This window comes from Bradysia coprophila (genome assembly GCF_014529535.1).
Source record: "Bradysia coprophila strain Holo2 chromosome X unlocalized genomic scaffold, BU_Bcop_v1 contig_173, whole genome shotgun sequence".
In the NCBI taxonomy this organism is placed as follows: domain Eukaryota; kingdom Metazoa; phylum Arthropoda; class Insecta; order Diptera; family Sciaridae; genus Bradysia; species Bradysia coprophila.
The window spans coordinates 3233506-3257090 of NW_023503302.1; the positions used below are offsets into that span (position 1 = coordinate 3233506).

The window sequence follows — 23585 nt, forward strand, 5'->3', positions numbered from 1 at the left end:
GAGCGAGGGCCGTAATTCACACGAGTTGCATTTTATTTACGATTTATGGTTAATTGAAAATCTTGCCTCAAATTTATAAGAAAAATGAGAACTCAAAGATCATTAGGTCTTACTTGAAGAACTTTTTTTGTCAAATTTTGTTGTCATGTATAGAGTAATCGATGTATTAATGTTCTAAATTTGACAATTTCTTAGGAATACAGCATATGTAAAAATAAATTGGGATCAAATGTAGGCATTTGTATCAGTGATGCTTCGGAAGTTCTGCAATGAAATTAATCAAAAATATATTGAAAAAACTGTCAGTCAAGGGACCTGACCCGCCCAAAAGGTGGGGCCTAGTAATTATCTGTCCCTAAAAAAATGCTGAAACGTGATACTTTAGATTTGTGATATTTCATATGGAAGGCCCGATTATACCATTGTATAAGGATATCACTAAAATTTTCTTAAGGAACATAATGAGGATTCTAGTTGTCTAATCTGCAACAAGAAGCAGACGCGCCATTGTATTCGAACATTTAAGTCAACTTATGTCACGTCAGGTCGTTTACGATATTCTTGCGAATGTCTTCGGACCGTGTTCGTTTTTGAACGTTGAATAACTTGGATCATAATACATATGTGATTGCTTAACAAAGGGAAATTGCCAATTAAATTTATTTGCCATTATCCTCTTCAGGTAAAGATAATCATAATTCATGTATCCGAATTTTAGATTCTGACCGCGGTATACAAAAACATGATAGCAAGGTCTTCGGTTTTTAGGATTTTTTGTGTCGTTAAACAGACTTTGTTTTATATATCTATAAGTACATATGAATTTCTTTATGTCTTTTAGCGATTGTGTGGGGTCTCTGTTTAAAATACAGTAAATGAAACCAATGATTTACAGACTTGAAAAAAAAAAATCGAAATATTAAATTAAACACTTAGCAACACTTATTACACAAACATTTCTTTTGTTGTATACAAAATATACACCGAATGTATTTATCAGTTCACGATTTTCTATACTTTGTTCTTGGCTCATTATTATGCATTTATTGAAATTTCTAGTTATTTAATTCTTTCATTTTTTTATTAAACACTAATCGTGTTCATTTGTTTTGTATTTTATTTGAATTAGAAGAGAAAAAAACTAAGAAGCATAACCTGTTAGGCCTCAGTGAGTTTTGAGTCACACTTATGCTATTTACTTTAATTAATTTGGTTTCTTGTCTTTTCCAATTAAGATGGATATAAGAATGGGTGGCGTACTTTTACACAGCAAAATTATACGTTAAAATAATGAAGTAACAGATTTTGCATCAAAACTAGGTGATCGTTTTAACAAACGAAGGAACAGTTTTAATGATCATATCGTGATGTATTTCCCTCAAACCATCCTTGAATGTAAAGATTGTCATTTTCCCCCCCAGAAATTGTACTTCTTGGTGGTGAGTTCATCCGTTTCGATTCATTCAATTCAATTGAATCTCTGTATGAGTAATTCATAAATAATTATCCAATGATTACTAAAAGGCAACAAACTCATTTCAGTAAATCACAACCTCTAAACAAATGGTACTGTTGTCATAATTCACTAAGACTTTTCCAATTTGTCTGCAATATAATGTATAGCCTAGACACAGTAATGTTTTACGAATCAAACTACTTTAAGGTAAATATTTCAACTGAAATTAATTGATTTTTCTTAATTTATCTGAACGACCTTTTGACACCGAAGTTCTCTTAAAGAAAATTAAATTATTCTCCATGTTTTAATTCTATTTTTTAATGTTTACTTTCATCCATGGGTAATATTTCAAGTGGAAGGTCATACTGTAAGATAATCCACAGCAAAAGATATATAATAGCTGACTGGGCATTCCAGATGCAATATACAATGTAATGCATTGCAGACGAATTTTTATTTATAAATGTTTTAAAGTAAGGGCACAGAATGGAATGAAAATAATTTTTTTTTAAATGAAATTGCTGGCATGATGTTTTAATTGACTACGTGAAAATGTTGTTATAATGTCTTCCAAACACAGATCTCTCTGTCTTTGTGTGTCTATGTGTATAAATATGAAGATTCGACTAATGCTTCGCATGCACTTCCTCAACGGAGAGCAGAAGAAAAAAAAAATCGATTAAGCGAGCATTCTATTTATCACAATTATTCTGTAAAACACGTGTACTATGAAATATTGATAATGGTTACTGGTGGTAAATCATGTTCGTCTTTTTATTGAATTTATTGCCTTAAAACAGTTTCTTTTAATTGACTGTTAGCCTATAAAAACTATTAAATCATTGAGGAAATTCCTGTTCTGGTTTTATTCATTCTATCACAAAGAAATTTTTTTATATTTATCCGTAGAATTAAAAAAGATCTTACAAAATTATGGTTTGTTGCTCTAGACTCACAACCATGAGAAGGATGTCGTAAAACAATCTGTTCTTTGAGATACGTCTTTCCTATTTTTATTTTATTATTAACAGCAACTGCTGCTTGAGATTGGAAGGAAACACTACGTCCTTGTGATTTAAGTAAATACAATATGGCCTGTCTGTACCGAAAATTTACTAGAAGTTGCATGCATAACTCACGATCAGTTTTTTGAACCATTTCAATAAATAATCGAGTCAATTTTCAATACTCATCTGGTGTCTGCAAGGGAGAAGCTCTGGCTCAGGGTTCTCTTATATAGCAAAATTGAAGTAGAAGATTTTGTTCAAACATTAGAAATATTTTTGTTGTCTTGCGGCCAGAAAACGAATCATTACCATGTTAGCAAAAACCAGTTTTTCGCATTTTCTGGCAAGACAACAAAATACCGTGCTTTTTCGCTGGGATTTTTTTTTGTCCCAGCGAGACAGTAATTCACTATAATCAACTAAAGTAAAAGTTTAAACATGATTGCCGTTTGTAACAATTCTAAATTCTAACCGTGGATTTACATAGCAACGTAAAAGTGACAGATGCAATGTTTTTTAAATACTGCAACCCGAAATTTCATTCATAAAATTAAAATTATGAATGAAATTTCGAGTTGCCGTATGAGAAAATTTTTGCATCTGTCACTTTTACGTTGCTATGTAAATCCACAGTAACAGTTAAGGGACATTGTACGTGTCTGAACGCATAATAAAAGATTTTTTTGCATTACATTGGGGAAGCACATTATTTACGTCAGAATTTACGTCTAACAGCAGTACCGTAAAATTTATCAATAGGACGTTTACAGCATACAACTAGCATATAGGGTGAACAGTCAAGTATTGTCCCGTTTTTCTTCGTGAAAACGTCAGTCATGCCTAACAAAAGTGATAGTATACAACCTGTCAGTGTCCTCTCAGAGAAAATTCGTTGGAATATTTTTCAAATTCAATTTTTTCAGTCTGAAATAGAATTTCGTACGATTGTTTGGATGTTGCAATACTGTCTCTGATCGCGACATTTAAACAAAATCAGAAAAAAACGAACTGAAAAATGTAAATTGCGTAACTATTCTCAGAACAACAAAAAACAAAAACCGACTTGAAATTCCAGTAATAGTACCTAAGTGATTGTGTGTTAGTATACCCCCATAGTAGAAAATATAAACTGCATGAAATGGTATTTCATTAAAATAGAACACATTTTCGTCTATAAAACACTATTAAAGGTTCCTGCAACACACATTTTCTTTTCGAACATGATATTTCCAAACCCAAACCACTAAGAGATTATTATTATATCGCTTCAATAAAACAAGAGGCAAATTACATAAAAACATAACATTACGCACGCACAGACACACACACACACAAATCCATTCACAGACATAAAATAATGCATAGCCCATCATATCACTGAACTCATTAGTGGATTTATGGTGTTTTTTATTGCATCCATTCAAATCCTAATCGTCTCTCATTTTATGGTCGCATAGCATTTAATATATGAAAAATCTCTGTGAAAATGTTATTTATTACCAAAATGCATCACAGGCTACACATAAGTAGATGTATTGTATTTGAACACTCAAGTGATCGTCACAACATAATTTAACTAACATGAAATTCCCAGGAAGACTTAAAAACCAAATGCATGAGAGCTGTTAAAAATGAAAAAACGAAGAAGAAAAAAATGATGAAGAGAAAAATTTCAGAGATGAGTTTTTCAATTAAAACGTTTTGACAATAATGGAAAGAAAAAAAAAATAAGGAAAAAAAGAATACGAAACACACTTGCCCCTGCATAGTTAATTTATTACAGATGATGGGTGTTGATTGGAAAGAATGATACATAAACACAGTCACGTTAATTTATTCTGACTTTTGAGAATTTTTTTTTTTTCTGTTGATTTTTTTTTTTCGTTTTGTTACAATGCTTCCCATCTGATATGAGTGTAAGCCAACCGTGTGTAGGTCAGTGACGAAATTTATTATATTATTCCCATTCAACAAGTAAAGGTGAAGCTGTCTTTTTTTTCATCCACAGCCGTAAGACGAAAAATGTTTGTTTGGGTATTTATTGGATACACGATTAAAATTCAAGATTTCGATGTATAATTCCTTTAACTTATTTTCAACGTTCTCTAATTTGTTAAGCCGCCTTTCAGTTAATGTACGGCAATATGTTATTGAACGTTCAAAGTTTTGGGATCGTTTCCTCATCAGTTTACATTTATTAAAACAAGAATATTGTCGGGACCCTCCAAATGCATTTAAATGATTTATTGAGTTCGGATTGAGATAATATTCCTTCGACATTTTTTCGTCTTCTTACTTTCGAGAACTACATTTCAATTTAAATGTTCATTTATTGAGGAAGAGGTGAGAATATTAGATTACATTGCATGCTGCGAAAGTAATTCATTACATGATGGTACAATTTTGTGATAAAAACAAACTCACAAGCTTCGGTAAATGTTTTTTCATCAAGTGTAGAGTTTTATATGTCGAGGCCGAAAGTATACAACTTATATATTGTCGGAAAACAGTTACCCATGTAAACTCAAAAACAACCGAGTAAGTTTGCGAGTATCACAAAGTTGTTTCGGAATGCGAAAGTCGATTATCACAAAAGGAATTCACGTAAAATGTACACTAATAAAAAAATTTCGTCAACATACGTCCAGAATGTATGAAATGGCTGGCAGACAGCTTCATTTCTGCCTTACTTCGGACATGTATATTCCAATGTCTGACATGTGTACCGTACATGTCCGACGTATAATCATACATACTGTTTGTGACTGTTCGTGTCACTCGTTGACGAAATTTTTTATCAGTGAACCGAAAAAATTATTCAACGGCAAACCGTTATGTAATGGTCAACTTTCACATGGGGCATCCAATAAAATATGTTTTCACTAAATACAATAACTAATGACTTACAATGCTAGATCGTGTCTGATTGTTTCGACACAGCAACAAGTTCTATCTCATCGTCATCGAGTTTTACATCACAATTTCAAAATCAATTTGCTTTCGTAGCTTTCCAAATATTTGTGCATTGATGTTTGGATATTGCAATAAATCATTGTCGGTATTTTAACCACATGTTTTTGATAAAAAAAAATACCGAAAAGACCTCCACTTCGAGTAATGAAAATCGATAAATCAACAGAAAAAAAATTTGTTAGAATTCAGTTAAGATGAAACACGCGTCGACAGTTCAATTTCTCACATCACAGTGTGTAAGTTTGGCAAATAAAATCGCGATTTTAGCGATTAATAAACGTCGGATCTTCGATAGCAATTATGACGAAAATCACGAATGGCTTCGAAAAAGGATTAAATCAACTTTCGCTTTTTTTTCCTCCAGCCATGACCTATAAAATGTTACTGCACCGAAGATAAGGCGATAACTTACACTTTTTGTCCGAAAGATTTTCCATTCTGATTACACGTTTCACTTGACAGAAAGGGGCGTTTATCCGTTTCTCGGCATAGCATTAAATACAGACTGGCAGTAACCGATCTTCAGTACAATCAAATCATCACTCTTACTCTTAAAAACAGCAAACGAAATTCGTTTAAAAATTCATTTTGATATCGAACAACGGCGGTCAACCAACGTATATACCTGGCACACCGGGTCCAATACGGTGGTGGTTATTTCGAAAACAAATTAAGACGAACATGAGGATTTGCAATAAGGCAATTTCGTGTAGATTGTAATTGGAATAATTTTTTTTTGGGAGAACAGACTTACTTGATTAAAAATACTTCTGACGCGGAAATTTATGCCAAATGTTTTTCGAAATCCAAAGTCGCAAGTATCAATTGCCATAAGTTTACAATTTGTTGTGAGCAATGTTGTGCTTCAGCGACATTCGAAATTAAAATGCTTTACGTTTACTTATCAATGAATTTTTTTAAGAAGGAAGGAGCAAAAACGACTATGGATTTTCATTTACAACATTATTAACTTGTCAAACACTTAAAATTACATCACCCAACATTAACTGAATTATTTGTTTTTCTTGTATACACTATCTACCGTACAATCGATTTACTTAAGCCCAAATGAACCAATGAAATTTTGAATGATTTTTTTCTCGTCTTTCGTATTCGAAATTTACCGCGCACGGTAACATGATACACGACCTTCACACATCGTAATGTTAGTGATGATCATTGATGATTTTCAACTAGATTTATAATAAAATGTGTTAATAGTCTGGTGCTGGGTAAGGTACATTATTCAGTTAGAAATTAATAAATAAATACTCATTACACGTTGGTGCGGTGCTTGCTTGCTTTAGAGGAAAACAAAGTTTCACTTATAATAATACTCATTTCTCAAAAGGGAAATAATGTTACGTCAACTTATCAAACAAAGATGTGTATATATGCTTGTTGTAAGGTTGTAATTCGTTGCGTATCGCATGTTAAAATTGAAAATAAATAAGAACTGTGTTGAGATGTTGTTTGCATGCATGGTAGTGATTACAAGCCATTGATACGAATATTGGACAGACGGAGACCATTTATAGGTATCAATGGTGTGCGATCGTAAAATGACACCACTGAAACGAAAACAAAAATCAAATTCAACGAGCTAGAAATTGTACAAATTCAAGAGAATATGGTCAGTCCTAAAAAAGAACAGGAGTTTTGCCATGAATCTGTTACTTCATTTGTTGTCAAATCTTTTGTTTAACAGTACTTTTTGTTTATATAAGAGAATAATGGTCGCAGTTTATCGCTCATTTTTGTCATCGCTGCCGATAACATATGCCAGATATTCCGTCAAACTATAAGCTCATTTTTGTTTCAATAAAAAATCACATCAAATCCATTGGTATAGAATAACAGTTCGGCCTTCTAATTTATTTATCCTTTAGTTACATTGTAGCAACAATGAAAAATGTAAACGAAAATATGTCCAAGTATACTAGACATAGTACCTAAACACGGTGTGGAATGAAACACCACAACCAAAGAAAAAAACAGAGGAACTAACGAACTAAACAAGAGAAACACAAAATAAAATCTACTCAACAGTGATACACATTATGAATGAATTTTTGCGATAAGAACATTTGATACTATTATGCAAATGATGAGGTTAATGTAACTTGAGAGGAAGATGAATCATAATTATAAAAATAAAAGAATTCAAATGTTACAATCATCTTCAACGCATATGTTGTGTGTGAGTATTCCAAACTGAAATTACTGAATGGAAAATGAACATGACGATAGAGAGATAGTCTCTCTAGTTCATTCCATTATTTTCGAATTGAAATTCTTTTATGCCGACCAAAAAAAAGAACGAAATAATCACAGCAATATAAATCGAAAGGCGAGGCGACAATGTGTCTCGAATAAATTTACGAATAAATTATGATTATTGTCATTGAATTGACGATTTGTTTAAAGAACAAATTAACTTTTGAATCTTAATTATTTCAACGAATTTAGAGCTTTTTTACAACTAATAATTTAATTGAGCCACCCATCAATGTTGGTATTTTGAAAGAGCGTGTCATTTTCTTCGATTTTTGATTGCACAAATTGCATCGATTTTTCAGTCAGCTTTGAAATCAGAAATTATAAAAGATCTCAAAAACTGTTAACAGCAGTTAATACCCTGCATAAAAATAATCATTTTTGCTTTTCCCTCTAACGACTCCTCCGAGCCACTAGAGAGGACCGCAAAGATTTTTTTTGTATGCAATGTCAATGTTTCAAATTGTAAATATATAGAAATTAAACTCAACTCAATTGGTTAGCATTCTACGGTTTTAATTGTTCCACATCGTTCTACATGTACAAACGAAGCGTAAAGAGTGTCTTGTCACTCACACATACGTGAGGAATTGAAGAAACGTAAAGACAAATGCTAATTTTATGTGGTGGAATACATGTGGAACAAATAAAACGAAAGTAACACGAAACCCACCAAAATTACATTCTTATTATGAGATTAGTTTATTCGATTTCAAAAAACAACATCGTTTCTCCGGGTGCAAATAGTCAACTAGAATTTGCTTCGATCTGTTAAAAACGGCTAGTCCTTTGTTGTCGATAGTAACAAGAAAAATAAGCGATTAAGACTCGAAATCAGGTCGACCTGATTTAGTTCAGGTTGACCTGAACCTGATCTCACCTTAATCTGTATAAAATATATCGGGTTCAACCTGAACCTGACCTGATTGTAATCAGGTCGGATAACTTCAGGTTCAGGTGAGGTTCAGGTCAACCTGAAGTTTTGCACCGAAAATTTCAGGTTGACCTGAATCTGACCTGACCTGAACCTGAATCTATCCAACCTAAAATGGTATTTCGGATTCAGGTTCAGATCAGGTCAAACCTGAACTTGACCTGAAAAAATTCAGGTTTTTTAAGTTGAGGTTTCAGGTCAGGTCAAACCTGACCTGTTCCGAGCATTAAGCGATTGACTCTGGTTACATATTTTCTGCAACTAATGAAGTAAGAGATTTTGCACCAAAACTTTGCGATATTTTAAGTAAACGAAGTAGTAGGTTTAATATTGAATAAAAAAATATTTTACGAAAAATATTTCCACAAGTTTGCATCTAGTCCTTTGCGGCCATTCAATTCTGATCTCCTAAACAAATTCTTATGATTATTCGACTATATGTTTGTCTCTTTCTAAAATGTTTTAGTCTAACATCCACTCTCAAAGATAAATTTTATCCACTCGCTTACTTCCCATCCCAGGTTGTCTAATTAATTTATTTATGTTACAAATGAAAAATATGGATATATTGATAACTACCGCACATTTTTCTCGGTAAATTTCTTCAAACTATTTTTTGTTAGCTGTGAATAAAATGAACCATACCCAGCATTGAAACATAATTGAATGTACGTTTTTGAATCGGAAGGTTAGTACACACATGAACGATCAGTGGAAAAGTGTTTTTTTTTTAGTGATCGATAATGATATTATTAGTGAATACAGTGACCGCATTCCGGTCTGTTTTTGTGGATGAGTTTTCTTTTTCGGTGAAAAGTTATTCAGCACAGCGACGTATGTAACAGTCTGTAAATTGTTGTTTATACTGACGTAAATTATTGCACAGTTAGTGGAAGAGCCGTTTAAATTCACTACAAAATAAACATTGCGGTGGCATCAATGCTACGAAGAAAGTTTCGAGGCATTTTCACAAACGTCTCGTTTTGTGGCTTTTGTATGAAAATGAGAAATTTTTATTGCAAGGATTTGCGGCTGATCCGAAGACCATAAAAAATATAATCAGAAAATAACAAAGTCACGAAATTTTACCAAACAATTCGAATAATCGCATCATTTTGCACAATAAATAATAATGTGTCCCTTGGACCTTGCAGCTTTGTCTGGATAATTCGGTTGTATGTGCATACAGCGTTGTACAAAAGTGTAAACCACGTAACGAGGTAGAATGTTTAACGGAGAACAACGAAAGTAAGGAGACATGATTATCGCTTATATTGAGCTCTTAGAAGTCATCATTAACAACTATACGGCTTCGTTTCAATATGTTATTACATTCCATGTTTCTTATCTCCTTTCGTATTATATTGTATGGTGTGTACTGGAAGAAGTCAATGATTTAAAGCGAGGCTCCATTCACTCGTTTATTTATCTGAAGGCAGAGAGAGGAGTACGTCAATTTGTATATATTCGTAAAAAGAGTTGATAATTTTACACTATCCTGATTTCCGACAACTGCGAGCATTATCATTATGAATATTGTTTATGGCAAGTTAGCGGATCGTAAAATTGATTCAGATTTGTGGTTTCCTTACAAACACTTCATAAAACGGGTGTAGAGAGAAAAGATTTACCACAAATTCATTAAGATGAACTGTGGATGGTCTGTCGGCTTTGGAATGATTTTTTTTTGTTTCTGTTCAAAATATTATTTTGTGTGTACTTGCTAACTGCTGAAATTGATGTGTGACCTGGTGATTGAATAAAAAAAAAAACAATATTTTCCTAGCAGAAATATTTTTTTCAGAATGACTGACAAACGAGTCGTATCTCAAATATTTTTTTATTCATTCTGGTTTAATATTTGGAAAACCAAACTAGTTTTTGGCCCATCTTAATATGTTCAGTTTCACTTCTAGGATATTGTGATCGCTATTTCCATCACTTTATCCAATTCTGATGTTTCGTTTGTTTATTATGTTTGTCGTGTTGTATACGTATATGAGGTTTTATATACTCCATTCGGCGATACTCATATTCAATAAACAAATTCAAATTTGTTTTACGACACTTTTTGACTTTTTCTTAGACAAACAATAATATTTGCTGAAGAGATTCTGTTGTCGATATTATTATACGTTGAACTTTGTAAATTACATCGACAATTATGCAAACACTGGGTTGATCGGTAATATCAATGAAAATCAAGCCCAATCAAACCTAACTTTGTTGTAGACCCGAGAAACTACACATAAAATGACAAATTTCATGGCATTTGATATATAGTACCGAAGTGTGGTCATTAAATTGATGGTAATTTCCATCGACGTTAGTTGTACCACATCAACTAGGATATTGGGTTCGTTTTTGGTCGAGAGAGATGAAAAACAACACCTCTAATGAACAATATCTGTGGTGTAGTACACAAATTTTATGTTTGTCTATAAATAGCCGAAAATGTCTATTTATTTTCTCGATGAATTCAAATTAGTACTAAAACAGTCAATAGAATGTGGTTGTGTACACACAAAGATGTTATAAGAAACGCATAAATCTCCATATAAACACACGGAAAATCTGGGTTAAAATAACACTGGAAGTCATTTGCTTATTGTGTTTAGGCTCTTTTGTCATAACAAAAAATTATTGAGTGCGTGAAATGTGCATTTTGAATCGATAGGTTCGCTTGGAATTTTCTATTAACAATTTTTTTTTCTCTTTTTTTATTTATTTTACATTTTTCATTCACTCAAAATCTCATCGATTCTTGAAGTTTACTTCCTTTTCGAGTTAATTTTGCTTTTCTTCCGTTGGGTTTAATGATGTTTGTTTTATTATGTGAGTTCTAATTCGGTTCATTAATATTTTTCAAGTGAAAAAAAGAAAAATATTTGTTGATGCGAGTTATTAGTTATTCACACGATCACCCACGTTTTTGTAATAACTCGCATCTTTGATTGACGAAAGATTTATTTTTTATGCAGAAAGTTCGCTTGGTTTTTTTTATTATTATAAACATAGTTGCTCAAGTAGATGGTGATGGTATGGAGCGCAACTTTTCGCCTATTGTGATTTTGTACTTATGATGCATAGTTTAGAACCCGTTTCAGTTGTCTGTTTTTAAGGTTTACGAAATACGTAGCTGACCATTTAGTCGAATTTTTTGATTTTAAAGCTAATAAAACAAGTTTGTTGGCCTAAAAATGTTCAAGAGTGGACAGTGACTATTTTGGGAAATCAATTTCTCAAATATATCTTTAAAATTCTAAAAAAAAATCAAAAAATAGTCTCTCATCTCAAGGATTGAATGATTGTAACATCCAACTTTCACGATTTCAATTTTTTAAATAAGAAGTTTCCTAAAGTTCTAGATAATTTATTGAAGAATATGTGTTTTGGTAAGAAACTTAAATTATCGGCAACCGAAGAGCCTTATGTGGACTTAACATGATAGAAATTTGATTATGATAATATAGTGAGACTATTTGGTTTGTCATTACAGAATCTGTCATCATGCCATGATTTGACAAATAGTTAATCCAGGGACTATTTTTGGGATAAAATTTTTCCCACATTTTGTTCCATTTTTCAAAAAACTGGTTTTTTGAAAATTGTGGGAAATTTGAGAGAAAATTGGAAAATGTAAAGAAATTTGGAAAACTATGAAAAAAGTTGTTTCCGAAAATATTCCCTGCTTGAATCCCTATTGGAACGCTAAGAAACCCGTAAATTGTCGAAATTTACGGACGACTCAAAACACTAATATAAAACTGGAATGTCTCTCAACACCGCACGCACATTCAAAGTTCCCGATCTTTACTCCGTGTCATCTAAATCAATATAATCATCTGTTTGTGTTTGTTTATGTATTTGGACATAAAATGCATGATAAAATGTCAAAGACCCTTATTCAAACAAAGGAAGAAGAAGTGAAAAAAAAACAATATGAGAGAAGAACCCACTTCTGTTACAAAAACTTTACAGTTGTTATTTAAACATGCCACCGCAAAGATAAGATTAATTATTGGTACCTTAAAACAAATGTAAAGAAAATAAGAAAAAAAAAGTAAGAAAAAAGAGAAGAGAAGAAACGTGTCAAGACGACACAATCTAAAACATTTGACCGAAAGAAGGGAATGAAAAATTCTTTTCGGTCAATAATTATAAATTTTTAACCAGAAAGCAAAACCACGAAAACACCGTCTGCGATGGTTCTTTTTCATATAGCATATTTATATCGAAATAATGTTATTCAACTCCAAAACGTTCCAGGTAAAAATGGACTAAAAAGAGAAATATAAATATTTTGAAAAAGAATAAAGCAAAATCACAAAGAACCGATAATGTTGAATCTATGCATGAATATTTTATATATATAAATATGTACATGTTCTGAGAGCATAAAAACGTAAAACAGGAGAATGACTTGTTAATAAAATCGAAATGAAAAAAAAAAAAAAATTGATGGCTTTTAAAAGACATTTAAATACGTCATTGCATCCAAACGTTAATATCGGCGATGAAAGTATTGTTATGTAGCCGGGAATCATATAATATATTAATGGCTTAATAAGTACCAATAAATGACAATAGTGAATTAGAAGAAGGAGTTTCTTTACTTCAAGGTTCAAGCAGTGAATCGATGAATTCGTTGCTCTCGTCGAACATAAAAAGTTCTTATACCAAGTCCCTGTGTAACGAGTCGTTTATTTTGAATTTCAAAAGAACAGTTGAACAGTCTTTGCCTTAATGCTTAATATGTTGCATGAGACTGAACCAATACATTCATATATGTACGTATATACAAACGACTAACATGCCTCTTGTACACATAGTCTTCAAAGACAATGCACCGCTTTCTTACGAATCAAGAAATTAGAAAGATTTTTGGGGATTTTGTGTGCCGTTTTCTTATTGTTCTGAATTGGTATACGAACGGAAAAAAAGGAATGGAAATTGTGAACGAACAGAGCTGAACGAAATGTTTGTAGGATTTTATGCATATTAAAGTATTGTCTTCAGACTTCTATTCCGAAATTTTGTAAGAGTTTTTTTTTCAATTCGGATTTGTTTATTTAACCATCGTCAATTGTTCTGAATACCGTAAGTAGACAACAACCCCCCGGGATGAGCTGAATATTCTCCAGCGAAACTTGTGTCTCGTCTGGATAAAATGATCCTGTTCGACCCTGTCACTACTTTATAATGTCAAACAAGCGATTTATAATGCAATCCTTTTTCGATACAGTTTTGTGTTTCGCTTCTTTTTTTTTATTTTCTTTCTTGATTGCATGTTTAAACTAGTTTCCACAATGCTTCGGATACAACATCATATATTTATATACGATACACATAATGCATCACATTAGATGTGTGGTATCTATGATATACGTGAAAATATATTTTTGATGCTTGGCTAAACTAAAAAATCACAAAGTATAAATATATACCAGCACACAGAGTCTGAGGTCTTCTCTCTCTGGACACACATATTTTTATGGGGCCTAATACAAAGTGCGGTGGTATGTTAAACAGGCAATAACGATGAATTATTATGTTTATAGCAATAGGATCACTTAAACAAATTAGGTTTGTCGAAAAAGCCGAAGACAAAGTTTTTTTTCTTTCTTTATTTCTCGCATAATTTTAGTGGTTGGATGAGTGAGAGAAAAAAAATGAAGTTTTAATGATATGAATTATGTGTAAATGAAATGCAGGCCACCATGGTGTATTTATTATGAAAATAATCGCACACTTCGGCTGTTGCATTTGATAAATTGTGCGATTAAAATTAATTTGTTTTTGGTGGATCGACACAAATGTTTCGTATATTTTAGCATAAACTGTGCGACATTGCGAGACGTACACATGTTGCATTGAGATGGAGTTATGTGTTTAAATTTGGTACTTCTTGTGAGAGTCTAGGACACTATATAAACATTGTAGTTCTTGGAATCGTGTTTTTTTTAAGAAAGTTGCTCCTTTGATGTTCAATAAAATTGAGAAGACAAAGTGAAACAACGAAAGATTGCTTCATTCATTTTTACAATATTTAACTTCATAAAAACAATGTTGCAAAACTTCTCAAACTACAGTAAAATTGCTGTTGCAAGAGGTTAACGTGAGTCAACAGCAATTTGTAATTGTCTTTATAAGAATAATACTTAACATTTTACAGGTTCATGGTTAATTGCATGATGAGTACAGATACAACGTTTTTCATCCAGGGCTTCTTTCAGGAATTATATTTCTCTTTAATTCTAAGAATTCCGAAATGTTCTGGAGAAGCTCCGAAAAATTCAGATTGTCTTACCTTTTCCAGAATTTTTCGGAATATGTCGGCAATTTTAGAATTTTCCCTTTATCACAAAGCGACATCGCCTGTTTTTTTTTTAAACATTCTAGCTAAATCAAAGCACCTATCAGATTACCTAATAGAAAAAAAAGTTATCATTAAGACTGCTAACGATATTTTTGGTAGCGAAATACTACTTTATTTGACGTGGTAAAACTTCTATTACCCTGCTAGGTGCTTTGGCTGAATACATTCTTCATACGACCTGGTAAACAATTTTCACAATTTTTGTGCAATGAAATCAAAGCATATAAGTAAATCATCAGTTAGGAAATCTATCGAAACCTTTCCCGATTCTCGCAATGTACGAATCAAAAAGAAAAACTGAAAACAAGTTTTTCTTTGATATAATTTCACTTTTGCATGTCGATAAATGCAATTTGTTTATTGAAATTGGTATACGAATGCACCCTGCGGATCGCAAAAAAAAAATTGTGATAAACAACACCGTTCTGAGAAAATAAATTTACCATCGCCGAATCGGTAGTTTCGTTCAAGCAAAAGAAAAATGTGAAATTTGAACGAATAATCCAGCCGTAACATCTATGAACCGATCCTATTTCCAATCGATCAGAGAGATTTTTTTTTTCGTTTTTAAGAAGAAGTATAATATAGGTAACGTAGACCGCACAAAATCTATATAGTGTAGCACTTTAGTGTATAATATTTGAAACTATTTTTATACGTTTGTATAAACAGCTGGGTAGGCTGAAGCAATCATTCCTAAAAGTTTCAGTCAAGTTTTGTTTAATTATTAAATAAAATGCAATTATATGCGATTAAAACCTCGTATATATATACCATTTGCAGACTGCAGCAGCACGTGTTTGAAAAGATATACTTTTCTGAAGAGGAAATGTCGAAAGAAATGATTATGTTTTTATGTCCGAACGAAAAAGAGTTCTAAATAAAGAATAATTCGAATTGCTAAACCGTTGTTAAAATTAGCAACTCGTTAATGGTAATCAATTTTATGAATGTAACGAAACCTTTTCGTTCTTTTCTAATGTTCCATCGATTGAGTTGTTTTTAGTGCAAAATATACTCGGAACAATCTAGTTTGTTTCAATTAGAATAAATGGAAAATTATGTTTTCACAGTCGCATTTCTATTTTTTTTTCTTTTACTTTTTATGAACGGGAACACAAAACAATTATACATTTCGACCATATGTTGCTGATTTAACCATTCATTCATGAGTTGTATCTTAATTTTTGTACCATTACAATATGATGCATATAAATGCAGACATAAGTTGTTCTTGACTGATAATGTCTATATGACTGGCAGGCGGTCTTAGTTTAATGTTCGGGTTTTAGGACATATAATTCTTAGAATCGGTAGTCTGGAGTTTTTTTTATCTTATTTAGTTTTTAGGATGGTTTTTTTTTGTTGTTGGTTGGTTCTGTTTTGTAACATATACTCTCCAAAACCGAGCACATAGTCCCAAAAATGCAAGTTGGTTGCATTTTTGATGCATCATATAAATTTTACATTTAAAACAATTATGAAAATCCTTTTTCGTCATTTGATACTTCAAGAGTATAGTTTCAACGTAAACACCATTTTTTTCCCTACACTATTTGCCTTGCCACCACACAATTCATCCATGCCAATGAAATAAAAAACCAAAAACTTTTTGTTAGAATAATGCTTAATCCAGTGGGTACTGATTTAAACATTGGAACAAGAAAAAAAAAACAATTTGTGAAGAAGAAGAACTTATTTATTCTATATGTTACTTAAGCAGCATGTATTTATGCGCCTTTTGTGGCTACATAAGACATATTATATTGATGTTGAGATTGACCTGTACCATACGAGCATTCGAACCGAAGTATACTCTAAGCATCGTTTTGATTTCGAGTGAAATACACCCAAAAAATTTTTTTTTGGTGATCAATAAGATAAATATTTACATTTTAAACATGCTCTGAATTACATAAAACCTTGAATGAGAAATGTATACCAATACTTCAAGTTCCACGCATAAGTTACGGGGAAAATATATATATTTATCGTTTACCGGTCTTATTTTATCTACGCGCGCGGTGTGTGTATTAAAATGCCGGCAATATAAAATATTTTTAAATGTTTTTTTTCTTCCTTCCATCGTGTAATTCTCTCCATTTTAATTGTTTAGGTTAATACCACAAGTCGGATTTGAACTGCTTTTGAAATTATTTTAAGAGTTTTTTTTTATGTGATATTGCGAATTTTTTTAAATTGTTGATTGTGCGCAACTGACTTTATGTTCGGCGAAGATTCAGAATAATTTCGACTTTCATCATCAGGTGTGATGAGTAATATGGATGGAGTAAAAATATCACAATTTGGACTGAAGAATCATTTCTCGTAGTATATAACTTTGAGTGTAACATTGCAACCAACGAAAGTGCAAAGAATTGGTCTATTAAATTAGATTAAATTCGTGAATAACGGGCTCAGGGTGAAATCATATTCTGAAGATCAGATCCAAGTGAACCTGAAGTTCATATTCAGTTGAACCTGAAGATCAGATTCAAGTAAACCTGAAGTTCAGATTCAAGTAAACCTAAAGATCAAGTTCAAGTGAACCTTAAGATAAGATTCAAATGAATCTAAACTGAATCAGGTCGACTGACTGAATCTAATCGGGGCATTAGCCTTGAAGAATATATGGGAAGTTTTTCGACCTGTGTAGTTTTCTACAACTTTGCGAGATTATACATGTCTAATAGAGGTGACCACGAGTGGTTAGCGGAAATGATGCAGATGCAAAAACTAGGACTTGGAACAGATCAGATCAATCTGGATTTTTTTCAGATTGATCTGAAATTCACCCGATCTGAATCTGATCTGAAAAGTTTGATCTGATCTGATTCTGATCTGAAATCTGTTTATTATCGCGGAGCCCAGCAGTTCAAGAATTTCTAATCAATTAGCATTTGTTTAGTCATACTGATTTTTAGATTTCAGATTGATCCGAAAATTTCCAGATTGAAATATTCAGTTCTATGATCAGATCAGATCTGCTTTCAATTTTCAGATTTCAGATCAGATCAGATCAAGCCGCCAGATATCTGGATCTGAATCTGAAATTTTCAGATCGCCTTTTTTCAGATTCAGATCGGGTCAGAACGATCTGTTTCGAGCCCTAGCAAAAACTTCCGAACAAATCTGACAATACCTCCATCGGTATCTTTCCATTCCAAAAACTTCAGAACATAAAAAAAATATCAACCTGAAACCTCGAACGACAAAGCTTTCTTGGTCCTTCTCTCATTCATTAATACTAATAGATAGATATTTGAAAAAATTTTAAGAATTTTTAGAGAATTAATTTTTTCCTACTTAAACGTGAGCCCATCTATTGTACTCCTACCACATCGATCAAATAAATTTCTTTAATTCAAGAAATACAGAAAATTTTGAACAATAGTCCTGGTGTCGCGAGATGAAATATTTCATTTGTAAATTGGATTTTTTTTTTCTTACTATTTATCTTTACGTAGCTGGAAGAACGTTTGTTGATACTACCACTGGCACAGAATTCAACAACATCGTCATTATTAATATTTAGCGATTATCATCATTTATTATCGTTATAAATTTATATAGATAAATATACTCTGTCACATGATTACATTAATATCTCTACATTTCTCTCCTTTCTCGTCTCCATTGTGTGAGGTATCGAGGAAAATCCGAGGGGTCCCATGCATTTATTATACCAAAATGTATACATTCAACAGTTTGACATTCTTCTCCGTATTTGTCAACTATTAACCAAATATTCATAGAGAAAAAAAAATAGAAATGTAAATAGACGACTCGAAATTTTCAAATTAAGAACGAAAGAAGTAGAGAAAAAAAAACGTCGATGATTCTTCGCGTTTCATCCGTAACACCAATATATGCCATGAAATTATTTTTCTTACGCTCAGTAGGGTATATTTATATTATACCATACCAATGATGAATTAACTATTTTATTGTAATTTCTATAACACGTTTGGGGTATAAAATATAATCTCAAAAAAATTCTTCGAGATAAAAACCAATATTCTGTATTAGGGAAAGCCTCTTAATAAATAAGAATTAACAGAGCTGTTAAAATAAATTTGAAGAATAAGAAGAACAAGACAAGAAAAAAAAAAACGAACTGGTGAAATACACAATCGAGAGAGCGCTGTACTTCACCGGTTAGACATAAATAAAGAGAATAATGTTTTCACTTCTGCTTTCTAAAAGAAAAATATTAGCGTTGTAATTCACAACATTCTGCTCACTTTTATTCTATTCTCATGTAAACGAGAAAATCAGCTCTAACTAAGAATGTACTTTGTTACACTTCATTAGCACATTTTGTCGGGTGCTTTTTTAGTTAAACATTCAATGGATGTCTCAGTGAGTTAATTTGATGCACACATCGTCTGGTCTAGTAGAAATGGGATTATTGGAAGTCTTTTAAATGGAATACATAAAAAGGAATTGCATCTTCTGGGGTATATCATATGTGCGTTTTCAATCTTCGTCTTATGATATTGTGGCTCTTCTGTGAGAAAAAAGTTAAGAATCCAAGATTTATCGTCTTTTTATTGCACATTTTACGAATAACTTTTAGATTTTATGAGGATAAATGTTTCAAGATAAACGATGAAGTTCAGTCATTACGATCATGATCTTGGTCATGGTATTTATATAATATGTGTGTGCACCGAAGACGTACACACGAAAAAAAAAAAAAACAAAACCAAGAGTGAAATTAACATTGTTGCTGGCGAATAGTTCAATTGTGCCATAGACACACAGGTATGAAATTGTTAAGAAAACGATATTTTAATAGGTTACGAAGTATAAATAAATTCCATTTTAAATGGCAACACATTACACTTGTTAACCCTACCGTCCCAACGTATTCGAATTACGGAAAAAATTAATGTTGTGGAAAATACTAAAAAGCATTTTATCAACAGAGGCGGGAAATTGTTATGTACACACTTTGTGTGTATGGATATGTATGATGTATAAATGCAAGTCAGTTATTTAGTTCCCATAACTTTAATTTATTATCGCTTATAGCACTAAGTATAAATGTTCTCCCATTTTCATTTCCCCAACGACACGTGTGTATTGCTGAAGAATAAATTGATTTTGTACCCGAAGGTTTCTTTTACCTAAGACATAAGGAAGTGTTCTAGGCAAAATCGGTGTACAATTGAAAAAATATTGAAATGTCGAAGACAGAAAATGTAACTTTTCCCATCAAGAAACGAATTTCGACTTTTTCTTGTTGTAACACCAACACTAGGTGTAAAATCGAGTATCGTAACGGTGTTTTCAGTCGTAAAATTCAAGATTGAATTGATTTCCATCAATTCATGTAACAAGTAAAATATTGACTTAGATTGTTTGTTGAGTAGGATAACGACACGAGTAACACTTGGAAGGTTGGATTTGTTGAGTTGAGTGTTAGGTTCATGCACTTCTTGGCCTGACTGGGACCAGATCGTATCGAATGAAAGAGGAAAATGTGCGATTTAGATTAACAAGGGAAATGTATTAGCAATTAAAGACGAAGTGTGAATGAAGTAGACAAAATCTTCTATTACATATTTACGCTACCATTTATTTACCCTGACGTCGATTTCCAATAACACTGTTTTTTTTTTCGCTTTTTAATCAAGGTTTTAATGACGAAGTTACGTACTGAAAAATCCTCTGAAGTTGTAATTTTCGAACAAAATTACAATTTCAGTTCATTTGAAATTTTATATTAAAATGCGGTTGAATTCACCGACCCATTTTGAGGGCCCAGTTAAATAATGGCGATCATACCCTCCCTATACACAACCTTATAAATTACCTCCTATTTCATATACTTTACTGATGATTGGATCTACCTTACCGATAATCTGACCTAATTTTCTGAAGATTTGCTCAAAAACGTTTTAGCTTCTATTAGATCGACTATTGAATTCAATCAGTGGCGGACCCTTCGGGAAAATCTTGACAAGGATATATTTCGAAAACGGCCGTTTTCATATATATAAATGCAAAAGGCGCTTCGGGAATCGCCCGTATGACCAGTCGGGCACTGAATTCAATTGATAGGATCAGATCCTGCGATTCCCTTTTACTATTAATGTAATATACTTCATGGTATGTTCAGCTCTCGGTTCAGTTCGTCAAGTTAAAAAAATGTTGTCAAGAAAAACATTTTTTCCTCTAAATTACAGTAAGATCATACATTAGGTTCGATAATTTTTTTTAGAAATATTAAAATCGGCATCTCAATGTGTTAATTTCACAGATAAATTTATTTATCAAATACTTTTGATGTTTGCTCGAAAGAAGTTTTTTTTTTATGTTTGTTAGAAGAAGGCCGAAATTCAATAATCGAAAAGTTTGATTTGTTTTCGAATCAACAAGACATTCGGTCGGTCCATTCTAAACAAAATCACTGCTGAATAAATCTCATCTAATCAGAGCCACTTCGAATTTGTGGAGAAAATCATAAAAGTGGAATTTCTCTATCACTCACGATCATGGCAAGTGTATAAGTAATTTCATTTAAATTTCTCGCATTGACCAGCGCATCTATATAATATATTTATAAGCATGCGAAGGTAAGTATAAATTTCGTAATATCTGAAATCTCAGCAACATCATAAAAATCTCATGTAAAATATTTGATTCACCACATACTTTGAGAAGTGTTCTGTCTAAGATGATTTCAGTTTAAACACAACATGACTCCATCCAACGAAAATAAAGGCTAACACTAAGAATAATAATATTGGCGCGTTAAACAAATATCTGTTTTCCTAATTAAAAGTCATACAGCGAATCACCTTTTACATCGTGTTGCTGTTGTTATTGTTAATCCGTGAGTTCCTTAATTTCAATTTTTTCTCTTTATATTTCAAATTGTGTAAATTGTTTAATGTTATGTAATTTACAAAAATGATCATTGGTCATCATCGACACGAGATTTTCGTATTTTTTTTCTTCTTCTTCACTCTGCAAATAAGAGGGAATTACTAAACGGAGTACAGATAAGTGAATAATTAAGGTGAAAAATGAGAAATAAAGCGAGGCCTAATAAATAGTTATTATTATTTGAAAATAATGTTTAAAAAAAAAATGCGAACCGATCAGCCGATCAGTCTCTCAATATCAGCCGATATCTGTCCGCGTGAGTATTGAATGTGAAACAACGTTTTTTTTCACGTTGTTGTTTAACATGTTTAATGGTCATTCATTTGGGGCTGAATCGATTTGCAACGGATGAATGACTTATCGGTCGGGACACGCGAAATAATTTTAGAGTAAAAAGGATTTGTGAGTGAGCGCAACACAACAAAATCACATGCCAACGAATTTGAGTTGTTGGATTTTGTAGTATGGTGATTATATATGTGATGGGGGACTTTTGATCTTTGCGTTTCGTTTTTTTTTTTTTTTTGTTTAAATTCGCAATGCACATAATGTTATGTATGGTGGAAGAATTGAAGTTTTTACCACGCATTTAATCTGAACGAGAAGAAGATCGTTTGTAAATGTACACATTTGACGGTGAACAGAATTGAAAAATGTTGTTGGTCTTTTGGTTAAATGAGAGGGTATTATTATTCAATTCTTCTTTAAAGCGATTTTGGTTTTTCGTATTGAATAATGTTTGTTAAATTAAATGTTTTTTTTTCGTACAATTTGTTTCGTTGAACGGTTGTTTCGTTGACTTCGATTTTTTTTGCAATTATAAAACAACTCGCAGAAATCAAAAATATGCACAAAAGGGAATTTTTTTTTTAAAATTTTTTTTGCTAATTTTTTTAGTTGAAAAAAAAAACTTACTGCAATCGCCTTGTAAGATCCATATTCCAGTTCAACAGATCGACCAGCACTGGCCGAATATGATTAGGCTTTATATAATGTTAATCCTTCAAATCCTCACAACAAACTTGCATACAAAAAAACTAACCACAAGAACTCCAGATAAAAATTATAAATCTGTGACCGAAAGAAACGGAAAAAAAAAATTCACAACACAAAGTAATGCCAAATATTTTTTTTAAACGATCAAAATCAATGAAAAATCTGCAAATTACGAAAAAACACTATGATTGTGAAGAGTCACCATCACAAAAGAAATATAAATTTGGGAGATTTGAATTTGAAATGAAATTTTTTTTTAATCAAAAACTAAACACACCACCAAAAAGGCGAGTTGAAAAAAACAAAACCGTGCTATCCTCTGAAGAGTCAGCAAACGACTGACCATATATTTGAAATCGACCGCGCTAAGTAACAGAAGAAATTTCTCTATGCAAGAATGATGGTTTTCTTTGATTATTTTTTATCGTTGCGTGTGCATATATCTATACATATATCGCTCGTATATATTATATGTGATGTATGTATAAGTAATATACCCGCGTGCTCGAAGATTGTTTAAAGGAAGAAAAAAAATGTTATTGAGAGTAAAGAAACGATAATGTAAAATCTCAGCATCAGCATGGCCCTTTAAGTGATTCATAAAAAGAGTATAACTGGAGGAAATATCGGAGCGGTGTAGATGTAGCAAAATTATATTAGAAT

The 23585-nt window shown here is 32.1% G+C and overlaps 1 protein-coding gene across 5 annotated transcripts in view; it reads right to left on the reverse strand.

Moving 5' to 3' along the window:
• Nucleotides 1–23257, reverse strand: part of LOC119068178 (papilin) — a 44331-nt gene extending 21074 nt beyond the window's left edge. For 3 of the 5 annotated variants that reach the window (XM_037171668.1, XM_037171669.1, XM_037171666.1), the window contains exon 1: nucleotides 22842–23256. In XM_037171668.1, coding sequence (XP_037027563.1) covers nucleotides 22842–22864 — 23 coding nt within the window. In that variant the 5' untranslated portion in view covers nucleotides 22865–23256. Of the gene's footprint in view, nucleotides 1–22841 lie in introns of all 5 variants that reach the window. The other 2 variants (XM_037171667.1, XM_037171670.1) reach the window with 2 other exon arrangements.
• Between the last annotated feature and the right edge of the window lie 328 nt (nucleotides 23258–23585).